A 20,660-nucleotide genomic window follows, 5' to 3' on the forward strand; every position below is an offset into this window, starting at 1 on the left:
ACTTATCTTTGTGAATGTCCTAAGTACACTTGAGAAGAATGTGGTTGTGGGTAGTGTTTTGTAGTACTTTGTATATTCTGAATACAATTTTGTATATATAAATGACATCTAGATATATACGAAATTTTCAAGGGCTGTGGCTTATTGTTTTGTTCTCTTCATGTTGTTTTATGAGCAAAATTTATCAATTTTTTAAGGTAAGCTTTTTTTTTAAATCCTGTTTAAGAAATCTTTGCCTACCCTCAGGCCATAAAGGTATCTTCTGTTTTCTTCTGAATAAATTATTGTTTTACTGTTCACTTATAGGACTATAATATAACTGAAATTGATTTTTGTCTGGGTATGAAGTAGAAATCACAATACATTTTCCCGTATAGGCAGCCAACTAACCCTGCACCATTTATTGAAAAGACTACCCTTTCTCTATCGCACTGTAATAGTACCTTTGTTGTAAATCAATTGAGTCAATATGTAGTTTGCGTCTAGATTTTATATACTATCTCATAGGTCCATTTGCCAATCATTTCCCCAGTACCACACTTTCTTAATTACTATAACTTTATAATAAGTTTCAGCATCTGGAACTGTAAGTCTTCCAAATTGGTTCATCTTTTTTTAAAAATTAAAATAATTTTAATTTAATTTTAAGGTCTGGGATACATGTGCAGAATCTGCAGGTTTGTTATATAGGTAAACATGTGCCATGGTGGTTTGCTGCATCTATCAACCCATCACCTAGGTTTTAAGCCCGCATGCATTAGCTGTTTATCCTGATGCTCTTCCTCCCTCCCAGCCCCTTTGACAGGCCCCAACCTGTGTTGTTTCCCTCCCTCTCTCCATGTTTTCTCACTGTTCAGCTCCCACTTTTAAGTGGGAAGATGTGGTATGCGCTTTTCTGTTCCTGCATTAGTTTGCTGAGGATAATAGCTTCCAGCTCCATCCATGTCCCTTCAAAGGACATGATTTCATTCCTTTTTATGGCTGCATAGTATTCTGTGGTGAATACATATCACTTTTTCTTTTACCAGTCTGTCATTGATGGGCATTTAGGTTGGTTTCGTGTCTTTGCTATTGGGAATAGAGCTGCAGTAAACATACATGTGCATGTATCTTTATAAGAGAATACTTTATATTCCTTTAGGTATATACCCAGTAATGAGATTCCTGGGTCAAGTGACATTTCTGGTTCTAGGTCGTTGAACACTCATCACATTGTCTTCCACAATGGTTAAACTAATTTACATTACCACCAACAGTGTAAAAGCTGTTCTATTTTTAAGGTTGTTTCAACTATTTTAGCTCCTTTTCATTTCCTGTCTTAGTTCGTTTTTTGCTGCTATCATGGAGTAGCTGTGACTGGGTAGTTTAAAAAAACAAAAATTCATTTCTCACAATTCTGGAGGCTGGAAAGTTTAGGATCAAGACACTAATAGGTCTGGTTGTCTGATGAGGGCTACATCCTCTGGAGGGAAGGAATGCTATCTCCTCACATGGCAGATGAGCAGAAAAGCAACCTAACTGAACCATATGTGAAGCCTCTAACCTCTTGAAGGTACCATTTCTTAATACCATTATACTGGCAACATCCAATTTTAGAGGTATCACATTCAAATCACAGCATTTCAATACAAATTTTAGAATAGATTTATCAACTTCCACAGAACATCTACTAAAATTTGATTGAAATTGCATTAAACCCATAGTTCAATTGGGAGATATTGATATATTTACAATATTAAGTTTTCTAATCCATGAAGATATTATATACCTTTGTTTATTAGGTCTTCTTTAATATTTTCAACAGGATCATTTTAGTTTTTTGTCTTATACAAAATAAAGATTGTCTTCAATGTTTGGTTAAGTTTATTTCTAGGTATTAGATTTTTTTTATGCTAGTAAAAATATCTTTCAAATTCCATTTCCTAATTGTTGTTTTCTAGTTACAAAAATATAATTGATTTTTGTATATTGATTTTCTGGTGACCTTGATAAATTCACTTATTAATTCTAGTAGTTTGCAGATTATTTTGATTTTCTATATACACAATTATGTCATATATGATCACTTGCAGTTTGCTTTCCTTCTGATCTTTAAGATGCTTATTTCTTTGTCTTACCTTATTGCAATGGCTAAGATCTCCAGTATAAAGTTGAATAATTGTGGTGATAATAGTTATCCTTATCCCCTTCTTGCTCAATGGAAAAGTTTCATTTACTATTAAGTATAATATTTTTTGTTTTTTTTTTGGTGGCCATTTAATTTATGTCCCTTTATTCTATTAATTTTGTGTATTACATGATTTTTAAAATGTTAAACCATCTTGACTGCACTGATGTTTGACTGCTAACAACTTCTAAGCAAGCCCCTTTCCTCCCTCTCCTATTATGCTCGTATCTTGAAAAACTGATAAGAAAACCCAGGTGTTCCTTCCTTTGGCACTGACAGCAACTTCCAACTTCAAACCACATTCAGGCCCCACCCCAACAACCATAAAAAAATGGATGCCATAAAAACCCTGCTCACCCAGACTACTTTTGGGACGGCTTGGAAGTCTTGCCTTGCTTTCCTCAGAGCGCCTTATTATCTGAGTTAAATACCTATTCATCCCCTCTTGGAGTGTGTGTGTGTGTATGTGTGTGTGTGTGTGTGTGCGCACACGTGTCTGTGTGTTTGTGACGTCATCAGTCTCAATAGCTACACAAAATTGTGGGTGGTTGTCCATCTTGCCTCTGGAAGGCGGTCATGATGATTGGCACTGTGATCCTGCTAGATGTCTGAGTGATGACTGCTCCCACCTTTCCTTTCTTGCTTTGGCTTGTAGTCTGGCTCTGCTGTCTGACTCTGGGCTGCTGCTTCTGACTAGTGGGCTCTTTGAGTTGTGCTGCTGCCTGCTGGCAAACTTGGACTTTGAGGTGTGTTGCTTTGCACTGCATTTGCTGAGTTCTGCTAAGCTTCTGTTATGGATTTAACTGACCCAAGTCAGATGTGTCAAAAATTGGCATTTAGGGAAAAGAAGTAAGGGGTTGGAACCCTCTTTGAGGATGCCCTGGGTCATATTCCTCAGCCCAGACCTATCTTTATGTCCCATATTGAATTGTGTTTCTTGATTCCAGCATAAACTGGGACTGATGCTAAGCTCAGGGCTCTTACCCCATGACTATTGGTTGTGTGTGTCAAGCAGGTGCTGGCCCTCATTCTGTGGAGTTCTCAGGGGAAAGACTAATATGTGGTCCCTTCAGGTGGTCACTCATGTGGAAGAAGAGCAGTTACTATGTGGCATGCTGAAGCCATGCTCCTAAAAACAGATGGCTTACTAGAGCCCTGTAAGATGCCTTGGCTGCTATTGCTGCTGTTGCTGCTGCTACCTATGGCTTTTTTACCAGAAAAGATCCTCATCTTCCATGTTACAGGGAAAAATGCATATGGCACAGCCTAAGGGTTAATTCAACTATTTCCATGGGGGAGGCTTCAAACCCTGACAATACAGATTTGAGGCTCTTTGGAGGAATGAATGGATAAATATGAGCAAAGACTCTCCTGCCAAATTATATTCAGAAACCACAAAAGAGAGAGAAAGAGAGACAGAGAGACAAAGACAGGGGGAGAGAGAGAGAGAGAGAGAGAGAGAGAGAGAGAGAGAGAGAGAGAAAGAGAGAGAGAGAAAGAGAGAGAGAGAAAGAGAGAGAGAGAGCGAGAGAGAGAGAGAAACCTGGAAACAGAGAGAAAAAACAAAAAATTAAAACACAGGTTCATAATTTGATGCAATAGAAATCCAAAACTCACTGAAGTAATTTATACACCTAAAAGATAAAAAGGTGTGCAGATTGCCTTGGTGTCTCCATCACATAAGTTCTGAATGTACTTTCACATCTGCTGAAATACAATAATTGTCAATTCTTCATGCTCTTAATCCGTACTGAAGCTCGAATTATACTTATACCTGAGGATCCTATTAAATTTAAACAAGGTACCCCTGTAATATCAGGGAAGTTATTAAACACACAATACAGAACAAACAGGTATGCCTCACTTTAATTAGCAAAACTACTGACTTGCTTAAATTTCCCATGATCATAGCATCCTCTAAAGTCTCCCACAGTGGGCATGGACAGTTTGACCTATAAGTCATAAATTAAAATTTAATCAAGTCCTTGTCATTTATAAATTGGTTTGACAAAATGGGACACCATAGGTCTCCCCAACCCCTAGTTAAAATAGTTAATATGCCCTAATGTAAATTAAAACAGGACCTGTTTTAACGAATCCCGTTAAATAGGATCTATTTAGAGAAGACTTGGTTATATCCGTTGTTTTTTTTTTTTTCCATCGACAACCTAATTTGGCCTATTTTTAAACTTGGGAAAAATGAATGATGCCTCATAGTGGATTACCACAACCAACAATGTCATGGTCACACCTACTAAGGCTCCATTCCCACTATTATGGAAATTATTGACTTATTCAATCAGTAGCTGGTAGATATTTTCTTCTTACAGATTTGGCTAATAGTATTCTGTTGAGTGCCCATTGCAACAGCCTCTCAGTCACAACTTACTTCCCCTCAAGGGAGCACGACACAGCTTTCCCAGATACTCAGGCAGTACCTCAGCATCCCTGCCATAGCATGCATTTTTTGCAGTTAAGTTCTTAACTGCATCTGACTTTCTCCTCCAGGAGCACAGATATAATTAACATTGATGAATCCTCCTCCAAAGAGATGCATTTGATACACTCATTCAGGGCATACAGATACCAAGGAGCTCAGGAAAAAAAGGATGTGCCATTGTCCCACAGGTCATGGAAAGTCCTGCCACCTCCATTAAATTTCAGAAATTATTTGGTAAACCAAGAGCTACTCCATCCCTGACACTGTCAAAAAACCAGCTATTGAGCATCTTAGCACCCACAATATTAAAATAGGCCCAACATCTTTTAGGTCTTTTGTGGTTCTGAAGACAACATATTCTTCATTTGCAAATGTTACTTAAGCCCATATATGCTGCTACTTGCAAATATCCCACCTTGCGTAGGTCCCTCTTCAACAAAAGGCTCTAAAATCTGTCTAAATTGCAGTACAATGCGCACTCCCATCATTAATGCCTCCAGAGACTCCATTGTAGAGACGCTACAATCTCTGTGCTCCTTGGAGCCCTGACAGTCACTTTCCCTTAAATGTTATCTCATGCTCCCTGTGGATCAACAAAAGAACCAATCACCTCTGGGTAGATTGAACCTCATGGTATCTGTAGGCTGATTGTGAACCTAGAAAAAACAATTCTGCATACCAGCTTATATTATAAAAGCATTTTATTGAACAGACTCTGGAGATAGTTAGAACCAGAACAGAATTTGGGATTGGGGTGGGGATTCTGTTTTGATGATTTAGATTTGGGAAAACTTTGGGTTCTCACATCATCAGGGACCATGCTGCAGGAAACCTAAAGGCTGATTTGAAGCAGAATATAGAATCTTGGCACGGGAGACCAGGGGCTGGGAATTGATCTCTCCTGGAAACCAAAGAATGTGGTTCTGTAATCGGCTTGGTCTAGACTACTCTCCAGAAAAAGGAAAAACATGGTTGGAGCAACAGCCTGGAAGAGGCAGTCTCCATGGGCCGGGTTGCTGCCCTGGGGAGGCAGTGACTTGCAGCAGGCTCTTAGCTCTTGAAGCTCTTCCGGGAGGAGGAGGTGGTGGAGACAAATTTGACGCTGGAGCCGCTACCCCCGCCACTGCCAAAGCCTGCCCCCATGCCTCGGCCGCTGCTTGCACTGAAGCCAGAGCCCCCCATGCTGAGCCCACTGCCTAGGCCAACACCCCCACTGCTGCTGGAGTAGTAGCTTGTACTGCCACCTCCAAGACCACCTCCAAGACCACCGCCCAGACCTCCACCGAGGCCGCCGCCAAGACCTCCACCAAGGCCACTGCCGCCGCCATATCCGGAGGAGACACTGCTTGTGACAACAGCTGCAGGGAAAGGAGAGAGGACTCGGTGAGACCATCTGCCAGGGTGATCCAGCATGGCCCACTTATTTGATCCTGCTGGTGTTGGAGCACTGTCCAGGGCCCCCTTTACAGAGTAGCCAGCAAGGCACAGAAGAACTGTCATTTAGTTAAGGTCCCTAAAAAAGTGGGTGAGCTCAAGAGGCAAGGTGCTAGGTACTTTGGGAATCCAGGTACTGCGGGGAGCTGGGTACTACTGGGAGCTAAGTACTGAGGGAGCTAGGTACTGAGGGGAGCTAGGTACTAAAGGGAGCTAGGTACTGAGGGAGCTAGGTACTGAGGTGAGCTAGGTACTGGGGGAAGCTAGGTACTAGGGGCAAGGCAAGGGACAGGGTCCAGATGTGTAGGATGCATGGTTTATCCTTGAAGAGATAAGGCATGAGCCACATTGCTTCCTGTTCCAATCTACCCTTCCCCTCCACCACCCACACCTTGCTGAGTGTATTATTATAAATAACCATATGCTGGGATGGGAAAGGTTTGGATATAGAAACAGCAGAATTCTGAGTAGGGCGTTAAATATATCCCGTATTGTTGTTATTGTTAATGTCTGTTCAAAGCTACTTACAGATGTTGACTGGTCCAACTCCTTCTCCACTAAGCCTGAAAGGGGAAAAATTGAATTCAGGGTTAACAGCTCCCAAAAAGACAGCATTAGTCTATGTAGCTAACTCCCATCCTCATGATTAGAGTTCAATCCGTAAGCCAGGCGTCTGTACGCCCAAAGGCTGCTTAAGTTAAAGGAAGGGAGAACTCTCCAGAGGGACTTTCCAATGAAGAGGGATTGATCTAGAAACAAGCTGTCAGGAAAAATTATAATTCACATTCTCCTCCACCCATTTTAAGGAAAGCACAAGAGATTGTGGGAAATATGACTACGTCAAAAGCAGTTTTTGCCTCGTAGAAGTTATATTCTGTGAGAGAACTTGGCGCAGACAGAAATTCCTCAAACAGAAAGTAGGCAATGGGCAGTGTTGAGGTCGAAGCAAACAAGAGTCTGACAACCCAAAGGGAGGTGAGTTTAACTCAGCTGGAGTAAACGTGAAAGGCCTCTTGAAGGAAGAGGTACTAGAGGACAGGGGTGGATGGAGATGGGCATGACGTGGATATTGAGGCTGAGAGAAGAACAGGGGCAAAAGCGGAAAAGGCACAAGGGTCAAGACATGTTTGCTGAGTTGCTCAGGTGCTTGAAGGACAGGCAGCACCCAGGTAGGGGAAAAGAGACCAGAAGAGTGAGTTGAGGTCAGCTATATGGCCATGAGTCAGACTGAAATAGTATTGATGATGTGTCGTCATCACGCGCAAGTCACCGATCACATGTATATGCGTTGCACACCCCACAGTGGAGCAACTTCGCTTTGTCAACTGAGGGCCATCTTGAGTTGATGCTGCCTGCTCACCTGCACTCCTCGCCCTCCAGCAGCTTGCGGTAGGTGGCGATCTCCACGTCCAGGGCCAGCTTGGTGTTCATGAGCTCCTGGTACTCGCGTAGCAGCCGGGCCATGTCCTGCTTGGCCTTCTGCAGGGCGTCCTCCAGCTCGGCCAGCTTGTTCCTGGCATCCTTGAGCGCCATCTCCCCACGCTGCTCAGCGTCCGCAATGGCGTTCTGCAGGTTGGCGCACTACAGATGGAAAGGAGGAGGGTGGGGGTGCTTGGGTAGCTGAGCTGGGCCTGAGGTGTCTCCTTCTGAGATTCTGGGTCAGGCAAACTAAACTATCGTGAACCCCAGAAAGAAACCAGAATGTTGGTCCTGGTCATCGTTGGTGGCGGGACATTGAAACACTGGTACTGGATCTAGCTGCGTGTGATCAGCGAAAGTATAACAAAATAAACAAAACAAAATAGGTGTCCCTTTCGGAGCTCAGGCCCCTTCCTTGCTCTCTTTCAACCTCAGCCTACCTGTTTCTTGACGTTGTCGATCTCAGCTCTCAGCCTCTGGATCATCCGGTTCATCTCAGAGATCTCATGTTTGGTGTTGCGGAGGTCATCGCCGTGCCGGCCAGCTGTCTGCTGCAGCTCCTCGTACTGATGCCACCAGAAAAAGAGAAGAGCTTCTGTTCATGTGAGAGTGGGAAGAACTTTCCCAAGTTCACAGGCAGTGAGGACTAAGAGGTAGCAAGTAGTCTGGGGTTAGTTCAGGCTCTCCCAAGGTGGAGCTAGTCTAGTGCCTGTGCTCTCCTGGAGACACTGGTGTGAGATTCAGAGTGAGATTCTTTTTCAGGTCCTTGGGTTTAGATGGAAAATGTCTACAGGGCCGTACCTATAAAGCATGCCAATGGGCCCCAGCAGGTTCCAGGAGCCACATCCTTAGTGTCATCATGGCCTAGAATCCCAGACATGGGTCTGTCCCCTCACCCAGGAGACAGTCACCAGAGCACCCACCTTGGTCTGGTACCAGGACTCAGCTTCGGTCCGGCTGCGGTTGGCAATCTCTTCATACTGGGCCTTGACCTCAGCGATGATGCTATCCAGGTCCAGGTTGCGGTTGTTGTCCATGGAGAGGACCACGGAGGTGTCAGAGACGTGCGTCTGCATCTGGGACAGCTCCTGCAGGGAGATTTGCAGTTGGTCATCTGGTTCTGTGTTATTTAATGTTCCGTTCCATTCAAATCTTCCACTCATTGGGATATGACAACTTGAGGGAAAAAACCCACCCATGTGAAAAATTTAGATACATTTCTTACCGCATCGAAGAACATCTTCATGAAGTTGATCTCATCCATCAGTGCGTCAACCTTGGCCTCCAGCTCCACCTTGTTCATGTAGGCAGCATCTACATCCTGGGGAAACGGAGATGGTTGGCACTGCACATGCTGTCACCCTGCTTAAGTGAGCTCCATGCTTAGAGAGCATAGCTACAAGCTGCCAGTTCTCTCCTACCCACACGCACCTTCTTCAGCATCACAAACTCATTCTCCGCAGTGGTACGCTTGTTGATTTCATCCTCATACCTGGTGGTGAAAAAGACGGGAAGTGTTTGTCAGAGGATGAGCAACAGGTAAGGGATCTTTATTACTCAGTCAACTGGGAGCCTGCTTTTGCAGTGGGAAGGGGCTTCTCACTTCTCACAGGCAGAGAGGGAGGGGTCACTAGTAGCATGGGCCTCTGGCCAAGGTCCTTCCCCATTAAAATGCTGCTTTCTCTGTAACTGCCTACCATCTAACACTTCTATTATTGCTGTAATTCAGTTGCTTTGAGCAGATTCCTGCAGAAAAGCTGTGCTGTTTCTCTCCAACTCCATTATCTAGTCAATTTCCTTAGTGTTCTTTATTGAGCTTTCAGAGCCTTTTTTAAAAAAGAAAAAAAAAAAAAAAAAAAAGAAAAGAAAAAGAAAAAAAGAAACAAAATTAAATCTAGCAGCCTCGTTGCTGGTTCATAAGACTAAGGAAATTATCTGAGCCACCAAGCTGGGTTGTGTCACCAGTTCCTGCTTTGAGACAAATCCATCCAAAGGCCCATGTATGAGCGAGGAAAGCCCCAGAGACCAAGCCCTTCCATGAGGGTAGATCTCACCAGGTAGTGCCAAGGGCACAGAGCATGTTGCTCTGGCTGGTGGCTAAGTTCCTTGCAGAGGGCCTGAGCCTGGGGCTGGAACTTTCTAAACATGAGCCTGGCTTGTGTATTTGTTTGCTTTTTTTTTAGTACTGTAGGTGTCCATGGAAGGTATATCTTCCCAGCCCCCGAGGAAGGCATGGTAGAAGACTGGTTATGAAGCCCGTCTAGTGCCAAGAGGACACCCCCTCCCCTGCGTCCAGTCCCCACCCCAACTCACTTGTTCTTGAAGTCCTCCACCAGGTCCTGCATGCCTCTCAGCTCCGAGTCCAGGCGGCCGCGTTCGCCGACGACGCTGTCCAGCTGCCTCCTGAGGTTGTTGATGTACTGTTCGAACAACGGCTCCAGGTTCTGCCTCACGGTCTTGGTGCCCTGCTCCTGCAGCAGGGTCCACTTGGTGTCCAGAACCTTGTTCTGCTGCTCCAGGAACCGTACCTGGAGGGGAGCAGAGTTTGAAGACAGAGAAACTTGAAATTCATGTTCTATGATCAGTTCACTAAGGTGCCTCCCACCTCATTCTGTCCCCCTAAACCTTTCCTGTGCACGGTGCCTGGCCCTGGGCCCCCGGAGGGGAGGTGCAGACTGAGGCACCCAATCTCACTTTTCCAGGGGAGACAGGACACCTATCCAGGGCACAGGGAGCACTAGGATGCTGCTTGGAGCGTGTCCCAGCTCAGTGGTGGCTGCAAAGGCACTCAGGCTGCCACCCATGCACTTGCCTACCTTCCGTGCAGTCCACCCCGTTATAAATGGCACGGAATTCATCTCTGTCCCACAGTTGTCAAGAGGCCCTTGTGAGCTAACCTTTGAATGGGAAGAAATAACCCTCCCTTCTAAGCTGCCAGTCTAACTCAGAAAATGTCCACAAGTCCAGGGCACAGAAACAAATAGAAACACAGAACTGTACAACTATAAAAGTATTTGCACAAAGCCAAAAGATCTTCCCTCTTCCTCTCTCTTTGGCATTTATTTCAGACTGACAGTGATTTTTAACAAAGGCTCACGGCTCACCTTGTCGATGAAGGAGGCGAACTTGTTGTTGAGGGTCTTGATCTGCTCGCGCTCCTCAGTCCTCACCCGCTGGATGGTGGGGTCGATTTGCAGGTTGAGGGGAGTCAGGAGACTCTGGTTGACGGTGACCTCTTGGATACCTCCAGGAGGGCAGACAGGAAAGCCAGGGCCACCGAAGCCACCTCCAAAGCCAGCTCCACCACCAAGCCCAAAGCCACCACCAGCTCCACCGCCGAAACCAAATCCACCACCGGCACCGCCTCCAAAGCCATAGCCGCCTCCAGCACCGGCACCAAATCGGTTCCTGAAGCTGCCACCGCTAGTGCTGATGGATATCCTCTTGGAGCCCCCCAGATTGTAGAGGCTCCGACTGCCATAGCCACCCGCTCCACCAGCACCCCCAAGGCTGACCCTACCAAAGCCACCACCACTGCCACCTCCGGACCGGGACACAGAGGTGAAACTGGTGCGGGAGACAGACGGGGTGATGGCAGAGGCGGTGCTGAAGCTACGACTGCCCCCACTCCGGAAGGACACACTTGACTGGCGAGACATGGTGGCTTGTTCCTGGTGGAGCAGGAGAACCCGGCACTGGTGAGTTGTGAGCTGCTAGAGAGAACAGAGCTCAGCAGGACGCAGAAGGTGGCTCTGTTACCCAAGAACCGAGATGCCCCCTTTTTATCCCCTTAAGAACTGGGCTGGGCGAGAGAGCTGTCGAGCTGTGAATGATTAAGTGGGCTGGGCATGCCTAGGGGGCAGCTGTGAGCTCACTCATCACACCTGCACAGTGGTGTGGGGTGCACACGCTTTCTTCCTGGCAGGCTGTGCTCAGTTAGAAATAACCTTGCCTTGCAGCACTGATCTCTTGGCAGCAAGTTGGCAAAGCTGCCAGCAAGTTTCTCTTCACCATACAGTCTGGGGGCTGTGAGCAGTCCAAGAGGGATGCCAGGAAGTGAAGGGGCATTGGCATGGCTGCCGTCCTGGGGATTCTTACAGTACCGGGGGTATTGATAACCATCCAGTACGTACACACTGAGCATCTGCCCTTCCAGCTTGGGGACGCTGTCCATCAGTGGGCGACAAACGATTCTCCACAGTGATCTGCTCTTACACTTTTCTAGGCATCAGGTTGCTGCAGGGTTTTCCCCTCTGGGAAAGGCAATCTGTAGCCTTATATCTTGGTTATGTGCTAGAGGGAAAATAAAGTTCCATCCTTTTCTGCGCAATTTCTTTCTTAGGGAAAGCACAGCTATCCCAGGGCCCGCTGGGCAGATCTGCCTGCAAGGTTCAGGCCCCAGAATGTGGGAAGCCCTCAGCACTCCTATAAAACACTTTGACCTCGTTAGGGCCAGGTTTATCATTCCATAGCTCCTCCTAACTCAGCATTTTCTCTGCCTTTTGACCTTTTCCTTGCTCTTTGACCTGGGAAAGACTATGAGGGGGCCTTAGCAAACCCAGGGATCCCATGCAATCCCTTAAAAAAGCCCTGAGACTCATGGGCTGCTGCATCTCTCTTCAGGGGGAGCTGCTCTGCCGGCTCCCCAGCCCCCCAGGTGTGTTCCAGCAAGCTCTATTCCACTAGGGAAGAAATGAGTCATCGTATGTGTTGATACAGGCTGAAGGCCGCCACAAACACATACCTGCAGGAGCTTCTAATCTCATCAGGAACATGTTGAGAGTCGGATGCCTGTTATAACGGCGAACCACCCTGTTCCGAGCAGCGGGACTTGCTCTGCTTTCTCTATGCTACAGCCCAAAGTCTCCTTCGGGGCCAAGGCAATGGAAAACGGGATTCAAAGTCTATAGATTGTCCTGCCAGAAAGGCTAGCTTGAGCAGGCCTGTGGGCCCAGGCAGCTGGCATGACAATCCGTCGGTTGTTTTAGGGAGGGCCCTGTGAGCTCCCCTCTGCAAAACTTGTCTGTGGGGTTGTGGCGCCAGGTGGAGGAAAGGGGGTTTCTCATGAAGTTTTAGCAGACCTCTGTTCTAAACCACACCCACTCTTTTTGGCAGCAGATCTGAGTGGGGCCACCTCTCTGCTGTCCCCCAGGTAGAAGCAGAGCTTTCAGCCAGGACAATGCTTGGGCCATTCAGAGCTGTGGGGACCCCAGTGGGCCAGAGCTGGAGGTAGGGATGCAGTGGGGATGGGTTCAAAGTTTCAGGGAGGAGGGGCTGTGTTCTCGAGAGTAGAAGAACAGGACCCAGCCCAGGCTCAGGAAACCCTTGCCAGGGCCTGTGGTTGGCCACAAGGAAGCCAAGGCTGTGGGAAAATGATTCCCTAGTGCTGAGGATCAGCAGAAACAGTGACTTCTCACCAGAGGGCTACGAAGAGAAAGCAGCTGATAGGTCAACCCCAGCAGGCAGACCCATGGCAGGAGCTGGTCTTACAGGTCTTGAGCAAAGAGGTTTGGGTGGCCTCCCTGGCTGGAGCATTTCGGAGACCGTCAGAGATGAATTGTGCTGAGTTCCTCATTTTCACACTTCGTTGCCATTGAGTGTCCTGGAGGCCTGAGACATACCAGGGGACCCTTGGCTCCTGATAGAACAGAACAGGTCCAAGCTTGAAGCAAGTGTCTGGGGACTTGTAGCGGGATGCTCCCTCTCCACTGGAAGATCGCTATCAGGGTACGTCCCCACCATCACACAAACTCACAGGTCCCAGGTACAGGCCTCACTGCCCTCGGGGAAGCCCCACCCCTCCTGAGACACTGGGACATTCTCTTCTCCCCATTCATTCTCCTCCCAGCTGTGTTGTGAAGAAAGAGGACTTGGCCGAGCAGGAATGTGTTCTGGCTAGTCTGAGGATTGCTAGGCTGTGCCAAACTCAGATCCATGTGCCAGGGCCAACGGTGAGTATGCGGCAAGTAACCGAGGCGGGGAGCGTGTAGGTGCTCCATGGGGGAAGAAGTGGCACCCTTCTGTCCCAGCTTCGTGGGAATCCTCCTGTGAGCAGGCAGGGCATCCCCTCCCTCAATGCCAGACCTGGGCAGGTATAAATGATGGAGCCGTTCCCGGTGGGGAGCCAAGCACCAACACCACTGCAGCTCGGGAGAGTCCCACCCCAGCCTGGAATTTCACTGTGGCAGGAAGGGAGGGATTGTTTTAAGCTCACCATGGAGCTTTTCTGCTGGGCACCCCACAGAGGCAGTTCCCAGGCTTGGTGGGACATGTTGCTCAGCTTCTCCTCTGGGTGCTGCTTTCCTCGTCAGCAGAAGACAGTGCAGGCCTGGCCCTGCTGCTCTCCCATCAGAGAAAGGACAGTAAGGCACCGCCCTGGCCTCCCTTGCAGAGCTGTGCAGGGAATAAACGACCCAGGCAGCGCTTCATACATGGAGAAGCCCTTCACAGGCATCAGAGAGGGGCTGGTGTCCGTTCATGGAACAAGAGTTAGGCAAATCCTGCCATCCCAGCCTGGGATTCCTTCTTGGAGCCTCCACTCCAATCTGTTTGGCTTTAGTAGGAGATACAGTTAATAGAGCATGTTAAACAGATCATGTTCAATAGAACAGCATTTGCATGTATCCTCTAGGTCTCACTCAACAGGGCAGTCTCCAAGGTTAGGGAATACCTCTGCAGGGCCCACACCCTCAGTCCAGCCTTGGACACTCGAAGTGGTCAGCAGATATTTGTTTTGATTGAATTAACAGACGGAAAATCCTTTTCCTCCACTCCTTCCCCAGATTGTTACGGAAAGTCCACAATGGCAAGAACTGCCATTACTTTTGCACCAACCTATATCTACATATTATACATCATAGTGTGTGTGTGTGTGTGTGTGTGTGTGTGTGTGTGTGTATTCACATATATTTGAATTCCACAGCCCTTTGCTGAGTCCCACAGTCCTGTCCACCTGCTTTGGTCTCTGGGTGACCCATGTCTATAGGACAAGTCTCTTGTCCCCTTCACACTGGGTGCTCTCTGTGTTTAGGATTTAGGATTTCATCCAGCGTTTAGGATTCTTTATTCCTTAGGCTTCTCTCCATTCCTTTTCTCCCCTCACCCTCCTCCTGAGGATGTTCTGCATCTGAGTCCACTAACAAGTAGCCTGCACATGCCACGTGCCACCCCAGCCCCCAAGCCCCTCCAGGAGAGAAAGAAAGCTTTAGTGGCCTCAACTTCGCAGCCCTTCCACCTCATGCTTGTTCAGCACAAAAAGTGGGAGCAATGGTTGAGGTATGAGTCACCCTATTCATCGGACTATGGTTGGCAGCCCCATCAGGGAGCCTGCAGCTAGATTCGAGGGACTGGGAAGGGCAGATGGAGCAGCCGGCCAGCCCCAGATAACTCTTCTCAAAGCCCTAGTCTTGGGGGGATTTAAGGGAAGAATTTTCCTGCCTCCACTCAAAGACAGCGAAATCTTGCTCCTATCCTAACTCTGGGTCCTAGCTCTGGACCTAGCTAGATTCTCAGGATCACAGGGCCTGGGGATTAGTGGCCACTCTCAGGATCTGCAGAGCTGGACACACTGCCCCTTCCCGCATATAGCCCAGTGTCTCTAGGACTTTCAGACCTCAGTCTGAAAACCGGCCTAGGTAGCAATGCAGATGTCCGGAAGTAATGCCACCGCCCAGCCTTGGCTCAGAGGGACTTTGGAGGTGGTTCCCTGGTGCCATTACTGAGGTCATAGTGACCCCCTGGAGTTAAGTTTTTCTGGTGCATGGGCCTTGCCCAAATCGTGGGTCATAATATAGGTACAAAAGCATGTGGCTTCACTTGGGACCATGTCTTGGTTCTGATCCAGCCCTTGAATGGTTCTGGGACCCTGAACAAGTTGCCCGAACTTTCGCTGCATAGTTTTGCCCTGTAGAGCTGGGAGAGAAGGGAGGGGCCTAGGCTCCTTGGAGGGGCCATGCAAGCTGGAATTTTAATTTTGAGCTGGCTGGGGCTGAGCACGAAGGGAGGGGCAGGCCTGCAGGGGGCTGTAGGGAGCAGCCTTGGCCCCCATCCCTTAGATTCGGCAGCCGATTGGCCCTGGCAGGAGAGGGTGCAGAGCAGAGCCCTCCGCTTCCCTCCAGCAGGCCCCTGCAAGTCTGAGGAATGTTCTTCCCTTGTTTGAAGGGTGTTTTGCTCATGGCATACCAAACTCTTTGAAAATCCCCTTTGGTTGATTGAAACTATGGGCTGGAAATCAACAAATACTTTAATTAGTCAGAGGGACTAAAAAAGGATATACAGCAAAATCCTCTGTGCTTCGCTTTCTCACAGAGGGTGGTTTTATTTTTTAAATAAACACATACATAGGCATGACCATGTGCCAGGTGCTGCCCTCCACGTTTCACACATACGAATCTGAAACTGGAGCATGCCAAGAAGGGCTCTTCACACTTCCTCAGCTTTGGCCATCTAATGTAGGCATGAGTGTGGCCCGGACTCTGGGGATTTGCTGCCTCCCTCTCAGTGGAGAGGCAGAGACACGACTCATTTACATCAGCGTGGATCCCTGCAGGATCAGAGGTGCAGAAGGAAGCTTACTGACATCCCTAACTCACCCCCTGTTCCTTTTCTCCCTGCTACTTTCTGTTCTCTCACCAGTAGCCACAGCTGGGAACCGGAAGACAGAGGAGACACTGCAGCTGCCCCCTCTCCAAGTTTGTGTTTGGCTCAGGGCTTCCTCGTCCTGGAAGGGAGGGCAAGAGCTGGGGACAGAGGCTTATTCCATCTGGCTTCCCCTTCTGCTTTGGGTGAGCACTGATCATAGGTAGGGGGCAGACAGGCTGAGTCAGGTGAGTTCTGATCATGGGCCAGGGGCAGGTGGGGTGAGTCAGGACAGAGGGTGACAGTACGGTCGGGGAGAAAAGAAAGTAAATGACGGCATTGAGGCTGGAGCTGCTGCCTCTCCCAGGGCCACCCTCAGGAAACGTGCTTGGCATTTGCACGGTCCTCAAGGCCAGGGGACACCTTGCTGGCCCCAGTGCCCCCTCTGCACACTCGCAGCTTCCGTCTTCACGTCCTGTGGGCGCATGTGACCACTGACCTGCTCACCATCCACTTGGCCCAACGATCACTGTCGAGGGTTTGTGAAAACAGATAAAGGCTTCTGCCAAGGGAGACTCGGCATGAAAAGCAACTGAGAAAAGCGAGTGTGCAGGAGCGTTCAGTGCACACCAGTCATTGAATCAGGTCCTATTCCACATGTGTGACTTGGCCAAGGTGGGGACCATGCCCTGGACTTCTGGGCTCTGGTTGTGTGACCCTGTGTCCCTCCCCATTTCCTCTCTCAGACTCCAGGACTGTGGACTGGGCTGGTCTCCTCTCGGATCTCCTTGCCAGACCCAGGATGGTGGCCCACACCACTTGACGGTGACGGTGGCCATGCAAAGTCTGGGTTAGGGAAGCTGGGCTGATTTGGTTTCAGAGAAAACTCATTCCCCACAGTGATCCATCCATAGAGGAACAGGCTGAGTTCAGGGAGGTGGAGCCTAATGCCAAGCCCTCGGCAAGGTGAGCTGAGAGCCAAGCCTAGGCCCTGCTCCTGTCCCACGCACCACTGTCGCCCTGCGTTGCCCACCTGGGCCACAGCAAGTGTCTACTTGTGTCTCCTCCAAAGCTGCGTGTCTCGGTCCCCTTCAGAGAGCCATGTCTCGAGGGCTGTGTGCATGCCAGGGCTGACGGGGTGAATGCGGTTTTCCTGCTCCCCACCCCTCCCCTGTCCAGAGCCCTGAGAACCAGTGCTGGTCTGGGTCTTTCTAGGAAGCAGACTGGCCTTCAAGCCTAAGTCAGCACAGAAGGCTGTTCCTCCAAGGCATTTGCCTGCTCTAGGCCGTGAGGTCCTGCCAGGCTGCAGACGCGGATCACCCCGACTCCACTGGCTGATAGCAGGAGTGAGAACTCACACATGACTCCCTCTGCCCATGCCCAGAGCTCCACAGTGCTTGGCTGGGTCTCCAGCAAACCCACATCCTCTGAAACAGCTGTCAAGGACTCCCACTGTTCCTTGCTCATTCACAAGTCCCTGGTACCCAGGGCTTTTCAGCCTCACCTCCACTGTCCAGCCAGGTGGATCCCTTCACATCCTCAACCCCGTGCCTGCTGGTTCCCGATGTAATGCTGAGGGGCAATGCTCAGTGCTGGCTCTGCCTGCTCCCTCTCTCCCCAGACCGTGCCTCCCCACCCCTATCCTCTCTGGCACAAAACATGAAACAAGGACCCAGATGTCTTCTCTGGTAGTCTCTTGCAAATGGTCGGGGGGCGGGGGTAGGTGGGGACGTGGAGATATAGCTGATGATTTCTAGACAGTTTGTCTCTCTCATGTTCTGGACTGTTGTGATCTTCAAAAAGCTCAGAGCGTGAGATGAGCCTGTGCCCCTGATGTGCTCTGTGGCTTGATGAAAGATGACGGCAGTCACCACACTTGGATGGCATGGACTGTGAGCCAGGCACGGTTCTGGATGTATCAGCTCATTACTCCTCACGGCCTTGTGGGGTGGGTCTATTATGATCCCTGTTTTACAGATGAGGAAACTGATGCGCAGAGAGGGTAAGCAACCGGTAAGTGACAGGGCCTAGGTATGAGCCCAGGCAAGGGGGTCTCCAGAAGCCCTTGTTGTCACTGTGGGCACTCAGATTTTCAGAGCAGGACTTGTGATGTGGCTCTGAAGAGATAACTTCAGCAGAGGCCTCCATCTCTGGATAGCCCGTGACGGCAGCAGAGAAAGAGGGCCTCAGATGCCACTCAGCAGTCAGTGGACTTCAACACCTTCCAGCAACCCCAAGAGAGAAGGACCTCTATCTTGGAGTATAGACAAGGGAGGGGCCCTTGGAGACCCTCTCCCTTTTCTGGACTGCCAGAACCCAGGGCAGGGTCCTAAGACTCTGGGGCAAGACGTGGGGAATTGGGGTTCCCTATAAAATCCTCTGCAGTATCCTCAAGGGTGAAGCTTGGAGATACACTGACACCCATCTCCCTTCTACCCTGACACCAGGCCCAGGGCAAAGCCCAGATGCCTCCTGGAGCAGTCATTCCAGATGGCCGGGACGTGGCTGACAACTGCTGCTACCTCCTAATACCTCAGGAGTAGCCTGGTGTCTTGGCTCAACCTTCAGCGATTCCCTCCATTCCTCACCTCTCCAAACTTCACAACCACTCACGGCCAAGACACTCAAACAGAGCCCTGCCACACTTTGTTCAGGATGAGCAGAGGCCACAAACAGGAGGGTACGACACAGGGTTACCGAGCCTGGGTGTGATTTGGCATTTTGGATTCTTTGGGATGGGCCAAACCACCCTGTGGCCTCATCGAGACCAACCAGCTCCTTGCATGAGGCTGTCCCACTTAGAAAAGAAATTAGTGCCATTCACTGAGAAAGGCAGCCTCGTTGCTTTTGGCGATGCTGGACCTGATTCCTCCAGCCCTTCTTTGAAATGAATGGATACTGAGTGCTTACTGTATGCCGGACATTGTGTCGAAATGTAGCCTGCATTATCTTACTTACTATTCAGGTTATCTACAGGTGATCAGCACCAGTATTTTCCCATTTTCTGAACCTCAAAAAGGAACGTTTCTTACCTAAACTCACACAGATAATACTTGTCAAAACTGGAATTTGACCCCAGGTCTGGCTGCTCCTAGAGCTTATGCTCTCAATCAGCACATAAGTGGAGGTGCTGAGGGGACCCTGAGGAGCCAGTACACCTGTAATGGATATCAGCAGCCCATATGCTGAAGCCACGCACACAAACATGCCACTTCAACAAAATGGTATGCTTCTCGGCAAACCAGCTTTGGCACAGATCTGCCACCACCTCCTCCTAACCAGATGACCATCTCTAAGCCCCAAGCCCCTACCCAGGAAGAAATTCCAGGGGTGCTACTAGGGTCATCAATGTCAGAATGCCCCCTGCAAGATGGAGCTGTGAGCTCTCTGGATCTATGAGGCCCAAATGCTCTCCGCCTACCCATCAGCCTTCCCAGGCAGGGCCGTGCCAAGGAGTGAACAAAAGCTCCATTCACCATGACCCTCTCCCCGCCCCCACCATGCCCTGCTTCCCTCCTCAACCACCTGCCCCAGGAGTCCCAACCGGTTTCTCAGTCTGCTCTGAGGGCTTGACCCAGCCATCAGCCTCCTCATCCCCAGGCCATCCTGGGAGGGAGGGCCTCAGTGTCCGGGGCTGGGGAGACACTCAGCAGCCACTGACACTGCACAGCAGATGCCATGACCTGTCCAGGCCTCTCGGGCAGCTGACTGGGGCATCCCCGAGGGCTGGGCCCCCTCACTGTGGCATCAGCCATGGCCTCCTGCAGGTTGGCACGCCGCCCTCAGCAAAGAACAATAGCACGTTATGGTCTGCAAGTCCTCAGGTACAACATGGCTCCATTGTTCTGAGTCTGGAAAATGATCTCACACTTACCCTAAGAACCAAGGTTAGCCCAGTCCTTTGGTGAAGCAGGGCTCTCCTTTGCCCAGGAATGCACAGTAGCTTCCTATTGGCCTTACCCTCAACAACTCGTTCTTCTGGGTCTCCCTTCCTCACCATTCCTCCATCATCTATGGTAGGCAGGATAATGTCCTCCAAAAGTGTCCCTATCTTAATCCCCGGAAACTGTAAATCTATTATGTTACATGGCAAAGGGAAATTAAGGCTGAAGATAGTGTGAAGGTTGCTAACCAGCCGACCTTAAAACAGGGAGATTATTCTCAATTATCTGGGTGGACCTAACATAATCCCAAGGGCCCTTAAATATGGAAGAGGGAAGCAGGAGACTGGAGTGACGCCGTCTGGGGTGAACTTGACCCTCTGTTGCTGGCTTTGATGAAGGGAGGTGGGCCATGAGCCAGGGAATGTGGGCAACTTCTAGAAGCTGGACATGCAGGGAAGCAGACTCTACCCCAGGGTCTCCAGGGGAAGTCAGCACTGCCACCTTGATTTGGGCCCAGAGAGATTCTGACCTCCAGATCCATGACATCTTAACTCTATGCCATCTTACCGAGTTTATGGTAACTTTATGACAGAAAGAACAAGAAACCATCTCTAGACCCACCATCTCTATCTAGATTAGACACACCATCTCTATCTAGATTAGACACACCATCTCTATCTAGATTAGACACACCGTCTCTGTCTAGATTAGACACACCATCCCTGTCTAGATAAGACAC

At 49.1% G+C, this 20,660-nt stretch overlaps 1 protein-coding gene across 1 annotated transcript; it reads right to left on the bottom strand.

Annotated features, from left to right (window-relative positions):
* Positions 1–5,290: 5,290 nt before the first annotated feature.
* Positions 5,291–11,236, bottom strand: KRT5 (keratin 5). Its single transcript, XM_010349847.3, has 9 exons — positions 10,565–11,236; positions 9,774–9,988; positions 8,892–8,952; positions 8,686–8,781; positions 8,384–8,548; positions 7,901–8,026; positions 7,402–7,622; positions 6,570–6,604; positions 5,291–5,965 (listed from the first exon to the last, which is right to left on the bottom strand). Exons 1-9 carry the CDS (start codon positions 11,117–11,119, stop codon positions 5,658–5,660), a joined length of 1,782 nt encoding a protein of 593 aa, XP_010348149.3. The 5' UTR covers positions 11,120–11,236; the 3' UTR covers positions 5,291–5,657.
* Positions 11,237–20,660: the final 9,424 nt, after the last annotated feature.

Source organism: Saimiri boliviensis, chromosome 7 (genome assembly GCF_048565385.1).
Source record: "Saimiri boliviensis isolate mSaiBol1 chromosome 7, mSaiBol1.pri, whole genome shotgun sequence".
Lineage (NCBI taxonomy): Eukaryota > Metazoa > Chordata > Mammalia > Primates > Cebidae > Saimiri > Saimiri boliviensis.

What these genes read in the sequence shown, in the direction of transcription:
- KRT5 (XM_010349847.3), bottom strand. Translation starts at nt 11,119, where the DNA reads ATGTCTCGCCAGTCAAGTGTGTCCTTCCGGAGTGGGGGCAGTCGTAGC. An exon ending in TGAAGATGTTCTTCGATGCG is followed by an intron (nt 8,549 to 8,685) that starts GTAAGAAATGTA and finishes ATCTCCCTGCAG; the next exon opens with GAGCTGTCCCAGATGCAGAC. An exon ending in TCGACAACGTCAAGAAACAG is followed by an intron (nt 7,623 to 7,900) that starts GTAGGCTGAGGT and finishes TTCCATCTGTAG; the next exon opens with TGCGCCAACCTGCAGAACGC.